The sequence below is a fragment of the Acromyrmex echinatior genome, chromosome 16 (genome assembly GCF_024713525.1).
Source record: "Acromyrmex echinatior isolate Ae372 chromosome 16, ASM2471352v2, whole genome shotgun sequence".
In the NCBI taxonomy this organism is placed as follows: Eukaryota; Metazoa; Arthropoda; class Insecta; order Hymenoptera; family Formicidae; genus Acromyrmex; species Acromyrmex echinatior.
In genome coordinates, this window is record NC_141867.1 from 9,521,765 (window position 1) to 9,529,895 (window position 8,131).

General features: G+C 39.5%; 1 protein-coding gene across 1 annotated transcript; it reads right to left on the reverse strand.

Annotated features, from left to right (window-relative positions):
- Nucleotides 1–4,975: 4,975 nt before the first annotated feature.
- LOC147907149 (uncharacterized) lies at nt 4,976–5,666 on the reverse strand. The gene is made up of 2 exons (XM_087414765.1): nt 5,642–5,666; nt 4,976–5,367 (listed from the first exon to the last, which is right to left on the reverse strand). Exons 1-2 carry the CDS (start codon nt 5,664–5,666, stop codon nt 4,976–4,978), a joined length of 417 nt encoding a protein of 138 aa, XP_087270891.1.
- Between the last annotated feature and the right edge of the window lie 2,465 nt (nt 5,667–8,131).

Sequence of the window (8,131 nt, forward strand, 5' to 3'; positions counted from 1 at the left end):
AATCATTGGTAAAAATCGAATGGCATGAGCCAATCGATATGTTTAGGTCCTCAGCAACTTCTCTAACGGTGATTCGACGATTGGCCAATACTATTTTCTTCATTTCATCAATGTTTTCGTCTGTTGTTGACGTGCTCGGATGTTCGGCATGCTCTTCGTTCACATCTTCTCGGCCCTCTGAGAACATTTTGTACCACCGATAAACGTTGCTTCGGTCCAAGGTAGCTTCACCATATGCCACAGTCAACATTCGGAATGCGTCCGCGCACTTAATTTTGTTTTTCACACAAAATTTGATACAGATTCTTTGATCCATTTTTTGGAATAGGCAAAAATCGAAGACGAGCCAAAACACGTGCAAGCAAAGCAGCTGTCAAAAATTAACTGAACATTCAAAATGGCCGAACTTGTCGGCATAAGTGAGAGACATGAGTACCAACATAACGCCACAAAAAAATCGAAAATCGAAAAATAAACGTAACCCGCGGAAATTCAAAATTCGCGATACTTTTTGAACAGACCTCGTATGTTATGTCCAAGCTTCACATGCATGGAGCTGAGGAGGCGAACGCAACAGGAACCGAATTATTAGACCGATTTGATCGTGTCCAGGCTCTGGACCGCAAGGGAGCCGTGGGGAAGGACCGGCATAAATCGGGAAGCACTTCGCTTCGTCCTGAGGCTCCTAATGAGCCGGGGATCGAATGGAGGACGAAGTGAACACTTCAACTCATGCTTCGCTAAACGGACACACGAGTCGGACGTATTTTTAATTTAAAGGGCCCAAATTGAGTCAGTGTGCCGGAAGGGCGCACTTTAACGCCAGATGTACCTGTACGTCCGTATGCCCTGGCTTTCGGTCAAGGAACTTAATCCAAGTGACTGGGGAGAGAGCGAAGTGTAACCACGGGAGAGCTTACAATAAATATAAGGAGAAGTTCTTCAAATTAACAAATGAGGGTTTAGTTTATAGTAATAATAAAAGCAATATTTAGTAATACAGTTTTCATAAGTATAAAAATACAATCCTTTGATTCTCTATTCTGAAATGTGTTAGCGTATGGATTTATGTATGGAAGGGTGCGTGCGTGCGTGTGTGTGTGTGTGTGTGTGTGTGTGTGTGTGTGTGTGTGTGTGTGTGTGTGTGGAAAGAGAGTTGCATGTAATACTGGTGTTATTTTATGTGAGGAGAATTTGTAAGGAGGAGAGGGAAATTAAAATTGTGTAGGGTCATATGGTTAAAGAGAAAGAGGGTCAATGGGAATGAGGGATGGTATGGGGACTGAAAATAGGCAAGTGGATTCTGCTATGCTGACTATCACTCGGTCATTATTAGAAGAAATAAAGTAAGACATGTATTCCAACAACTGGGCGTCATGAAATTTCGGAATTTTCCGTCTCGCATACCTCCCCTTCAATTCCTCTTGTTCAACCTGACGTTTACTCCCCCGCTAATCTCCTTCCTCTCCTCTTTCGGGAAACGGTGACGAGGAGCGGAAGAACTGCATGAACGCACTAAAAATTTGGTCGTCTTTAAAGAGGGAGGGATTTATCCAGTCTATTGCAGCGAAATTAAAACTTACTACTTGGCAATAACGATAAATAAGGTGCCCGAGAGACTGTCGAAGAAAATGCCGTCGACTATGAGATGTTGGGCGCCATGTCCGATTTGTCAAATTCCCTGAGCAGGCAGTGCCTATATATATATATATATATATATATATATATATATCTATCTAAATAATTACCTAAATTTTATTTTAGCATTTATAATTTTTATTTTAGCCCTTTCGATGCGCTGCGTCTTGACAAAGATCGTACAGGTCCAATCCTTGGTCAAAAGTTCCTTGACCTAAAAGAAGATCGACGGATACATAATCTCGAATGGGTAATAGCGTCGCGTATCGACGTTGACCCACATCTGGGACATCTTTTTTCCATCGAAATAAAAGAATCTTAGGGCCTGGATGTAACACCTATATGAATTACACTGGCCGACAAAATTTAGGAGGAGTTTTGCGCTTTAAACTTTTAAAGATGTTCCGTGGGATTTGGTGTGCTGAAAGCGATTACGTTGTCCGTTTCTTTCCCTCACCCTTCATTTTTTAAATAATCGCAAAAACAGTTTTTTTCGAAAGTAACTTCTTTATTAATTTTTTCTGGCGAAACAAAAAATGATATTGAGATCTATTTTGTGGCATTTAATTTAGATATATTCCAACAATATTAATAATATTTTTTCGATGCTTATAAAAATGTTTTATCAAATCGTAAACAAGAAATTTTTGAAAAATCGTAAAAAATTAGAAAAAATTGACAAGTTTTGAAATATAAAACTAAATAATTTGAAAGAAAAAAATCGTAAAAAATATTTAACAATTTATACTTATAGCTGCTTGTTTTTAATTTAAATTCTTTTTTGAAAAACTAATTTCCGACTATTTGTTCAAAAGTTATTAAATTTAAAGTGCCAAAGCAGCTCGCGCATCACCTACAGTGCACATTTAGTAACTACAAGTATAACGATAACGTGGTTACATTTTTTTAGTAATGGTAACGAATTTTAGAGTTATAATCTTATCGCTACTTTTCACACGATTGGACATTAGCTACTTATAATATTTGAGATTAGAAAGTCCCTAAGCATCCGTCCACTATGATTGGTAGTCGTCGATTTGGAAAAAATAATGGAAATAGGGGCGCGAGCAAAGTTGGCCGTGTGTGGAGTTAGACCAGCGTTGCCATATGAAAAATTAACATATCTCAATATTTAACATATCAATATTTTCCTTCCAGCCTCATATTTATGACCTTTTTTTTGCGAAGCGAAAGTAAATTCCCAACTCCCCTCTGAAAAACCAATTACTACTAGCTGAATATAAACGATATCTTTTTAATAATAAACTATAATTTCTTGCAAATTCTATTAAAAATTATGCCCACCATGTTCAGAAACATGCAGAAATTATGCACATCGTGTTCATATTTGTCCAAGTAAATAAATTATATTTATTTAATTACACAGGTCCAAAAAAAAATACTCTATACTGCGGTGGAGATCCAGCTATTCTAATGTATTTTGAGTTGCTGAATACAAATCTTTTCATTAAAATAGATAATCCAGAGTAAATTTTCAATTTAGAGCGAAAAAATGGGTCAAAATGAGAAAAAATGGGTCATTTTTCGCTCTAGATTGACAATTTATCCTGGATGGTCTTATTTTGACGTCAGATTTGTATTCAGCGACTCAAAACATTACATTAGAATAGCTGGATCTCCATCCTAGCACTTTTTTTGTGAGCCTGTGTTATCGTCTTAAATTTTAATTCACGAAAAGACTTTGTTACAACAATTATGTAAGAACTAATTTGTTAATATTCTTGAAACATCCACGGGTGCTTTTTATATAAAGATTATGCGTTTCACGGGTTTTCTCCGTGTCCAGATTCATTCTTGGAATACTAACGTTTCGTGAATCTTGCAGTCCAGGGCGAGGAGCAGTTTGATACTGAGATGTTCCTCTGGGCTGTTCCTTTTACATTACACTACTTGTTGGAGTGAGAGAAAAGAAACAAATTTTGGGAGGGGGGAGGAAATTTGTCAGTCTTCAATAACCGAAAGAATGGTTTTCCATATTTTATTTATGTTGTAGTCATTATCTCTATTTAGATTGTTATGGTGTTTTTGTATCTCTATAGCTTTTCTATACTTTCTTGGAAAGTATGATGTAATGTTGGTTATTGTGGTCGTTTTGTCAAACAGTATTTGATGTCTTGTCTTGTTTCGATGTTGTCTTCTAATAATGCCGACTGCATGGCGTGTTTTAGCCTGACATCACGTTAGTGTTCTTTTATCCGTAGATTGACTATTCTCTCGGTTTCACCAGTATATACTTGCCAACAGAAACAACATATTTTGTATACTTTTGCGGAACTGAATGGAGGTCTTTGATCTTTAGGATTTCTTAAGATTTGTCCTATATTTTTTATTTGAAGATAGTTCGGATATTGTGTTTGTTTAATATTCTGTCAATCGGATCTTTGTTTCTTTGACATATGTGAGAATGGATAGGATTCTTTCGTTTGGTTGTATGTCAGAGATCGTTGTCTTATTTGTATGATTATTTTGATTGTGTCTTTTTTTGTCGTGTTCGTTTTTTTTTTGCAAGACTAGTTTTAGGTGATTGAGTTCTGTCTGTAGATGTTCTTTGTCAGCGATAATGAAAGTATACGAGTAAGTTGATTGCAGACTGTTTTTGTGCTGGATGGTGATACGACTCGGCATGTAGGTATCTATCTGTGTTGGTTTTTAATATATTTGATGGCCTAAGGTACCGCTTTCTTAGAGAAAAGAACATCTAGGAAAGGAAGTTTTCCCTATATCCATAGTGAAGTGAATATTTGGATGTTGATTGTTAAGGATAATAAGGAATTTACGGAGTTTGGCTCTACCGTGTCTCCATATCACGAATGTATTGTCTACATAACGGAACCAAACTTTTGGATGTTTTTCTGAGAGTCTCTTTCTTAAAATGCTCCATGAATATGTTGGCGATTACAAGAGAAATAGGAGAACCCATTGCCGCTCCTGAAGTTTGTTCATAAAATTAGTTATTATAGGAGAAGTAAATGATTGTTAAGCAGTGCTCTATTAGCGGGATGAGGTCGGAAGAGACATCATGTGAGGCCTTTATTATGTTTAATGTCTTTTATTGGGACTTGTGTGAAAAAGGATTCTACGTTTAAATTTACAAGCAGGTCTGTGGAACGTAGTCGAATTTTTTGGATGTTTTATGAAGTCCGTTGAATTAGTTATGTGAAATATGGATTTTCCAGTGAGGAGTTGTAGTGTTTGTGCTAGGAAGCGGGATAAGTTGTATGTCGAGGAGTGTATGACGCTGACAATCGGTCTGAGAAGGACCGGTTTAGTTTGTAGTGTAGTCCATATAGTCTTGGTGGGAGAGGATTTGCAGATTTCAATGTTGATTTAGTTTTACTGAGAATGTTGCTCTTTCCATCAGGATCTTGGTGTTCTGTGCAATTGTATTAGTTGGATCTTCGTCAAGCTTTTTGTATGCTTTGTCCGAGAGAAGGTTCTTCATCTTTTTCTTATAGTCTGACATGTTCATGACTACTGTCGTGTTATCTTTGTCGGCTGGAAGCACGATGATGTTTGTGTTTCTGTTCAGGTCTTGCTCTTGTCTAGTAATGTTTAATGGAGGGGGTTTGACTTTGAAAAGAATATTGGTTACCTGTTTGCGAATATTATCTGCTTGTTCTGATGGGAATGATCGGTAGATGGTTGACTCTATTTGACTAATAATCTCTTCTTTTGGAATTTTTCTAAATGCCACTTCGAAGTTTGGGCCTTTGGCAGGTGCAGATATGGTGTTTTAAGACAAGTCTTTGTTGGATAGGTTCTTGACGTTAAGTAGAGAAGGTTGTGGATTTTTATGAGAGATAAGGTTTATGTATTACTGTTTTTGTCTTTCAGAGGATTGTGTGTGGGTTTTTAAGGTTTGTGCATATGTAATACGATCCAGATATCATGACGCTTACAGAAAAACGGACGCGACAAAAAAGACATAACCAAAAATAATTAATAAACATGCAAACAAGACAATGGTAGGTCTCTGACCTACAACCAGATGAAAGATTTCTATCCATTCTCCCATATGATAAAAGAACAATAGATCGGATTAGCAGGATATTAAACAAACACAATATCCGAACTATCTTCAAACCATCCAAAGAGATAGGAAAAATTTTAAGAAATCCTAAATATCAAAGCCCTCCATTCAGCTCCGTAGGAGTATACAAAATACGAGGGCAAGTCAATAAGTTTTTAGAAAAACATAGTATTATAAAATCCCTTTTTTTTGATCGATTCATTTTTATTTCTTAACATAGTCTGCTTTCAGCTCGATACACGATCCAACGATTCTCTAACTTTTTCAAGCCGTCCGAATAATATGATTTGTCCAACTCTTCAAAATAAGCTTCTGTTTCGGTGATGAGCTGCTCTCTGGTGATGAATCTCTTTCCTCCGAATCATTTCTTCAGGTTTGAAAACAGGAAATAATCGCAAAATAAAAAAACAGGAAATAGTGGCTAAATCTGACGAATATGCTGGATAGGGAAGCAATTCGTAGTGGAATTCGTTGATTTAGCCATCGGTGCTGGGCTCGTGTGAACCTGCGCATTGTCTTAATAGAAGAGCACTTTCTTCTTCGACAAATGAGGTTGTTTTTTCTTTAAAATGTTGTTGAAACGATCCAATAAGGCGGCTAATCGCCATTGATCATTTGCTTCGATGGAAGGTAATCGAATATAATATAAATATATAATATGAATTATACCGCGTGCATTCCAAAAAACTGTGGCCATCACTTTTCCAGCTGACTTCACGTTCTTTGCCTTCTTAGGAGATGGTTCACTCGGTGAAGTCTATTGTTTTAACTGTTCCTTCATCTCGGGTATGAAGTAATGGATCCATGTTTTGTCTGTAATGAATCGACGCAAAAATTCATCTGGATTACGTTGAAACATCTCCAAACATTGTTTTGAAATCGTCACACGGTCGCGCTTATGGTCCACAGTGAGCAAACACGGCATCCATCTTGCCGATAGCTTTTTCAATTGTTCGTGCAAAATTGAAATCACTGTGCTATGCCTGTGGCCTCAACAAGCTCGCGCAATTTCACTCGTCGATCAGTCAAAACAATATCGTGGACTTTATCGATGATTTCTGGCGTAGCAGCCTCAATTGAACGTCCGCGAGGTGCATCACATGTGGCTATACGACCACGTTTAAATTCATTCACCCAATTGTATACAGTCGCAAATGCTGGTGCAGATATGCTATGAACATTATCCAACTCGGCGTTGATTTCTTTCGGCGTTAAATCTTTCACATGTAGATGTTTGATCACTGCACAAAACTCATTTTTTTCCATTTTGCAAAAAATACGAAAGTTGTTTGCTTTAATCGTCTACAGAAATAAAACAACGCTATGAATTCCGCTCAAAATTTGACAGTAATCAGCTGAAAGATGCTACTTGTCAAAAAGTAGTAACAAATCCCTCTGACAGATTTTCTAAAAACTTATTGACTTATCCTTGTACCTTGTTTCTACGGGCAAGGTAAATACATTGGAAAAACCGGGAGAATAGTTAACCTACGGATAAAAGAACATCAACCTGATTCCTGCAGGGGGTGGGATCATCTCGGATGCGATCCGGCATTCCTGGACGCATCTTGATATGATTCCACTACGGGTTTAGCGAACCCACGGTGCCTGAGCTCTCGTAATCTCTTCCCTTGCACCACTGGGAGAGACCGAGCGTCCGAGATTGCACCCAACTTCTCGGACGATGAGCTGGGCCCTCTATAAAAGGTCACCCTGTCTCGTGGTAGTGATGCGCGGCCACGGGATGAATGGGTGGTGGGTAAACCACCCAACAGCGGCCAAGTGAGGGGGAACTGGGTTTTATCCCAGCAAGTGAGGGGCGACCTTAGATCTACGCCTTCTGCTTCGGGAGTGTCGTCGATCCGATGCTCTCCTCGCACGCGGCGCAGGGTGTGGTGCGTGAACTGTGGCGGGATTTTTGACACTTCAACATCGATGTGTGGGTGCGCTTCCCTCTAGTGGGGAGTTTTGCTGTGTATTCTTCCCTACATCGATGTGGTGGTTACTATCTTGACGTCGAAGAAGTTTGGAGACGAACCGGGGAGTCGGTCGGCGTGCTCCTCGGCCGTACTATTACACCGACAACCAATAAACAATGACATGGACACCGGAAATGATAATAAACGCCTGGGCTTCGGAACCCAGGACCGGCTGACCGGGGGTGTTGTTCCTGCCCCCGGCATGTCGTCATCGAGTGATGGGCTGACTGCAGGGTTGCCGACGGGACCTGCAGTGGAATCTGCTACCGTCCGGATGGAAGTTGTGGAGGAGGTTCTGGGTGCGGAGGAACCCGCATCCCCTGGGCTTAAGGAGAGGGCGGAACTCGGTGCTGTCTCGCAGTCTCCGTTGCCGCAGAGGAGGAAGGAGCTACGGCTGCTTCTGGACCGTACGAAGGTTGACGTTCTTGCGAGCGCTTCGGCCGAAGACTCGATGGCCTCTGGG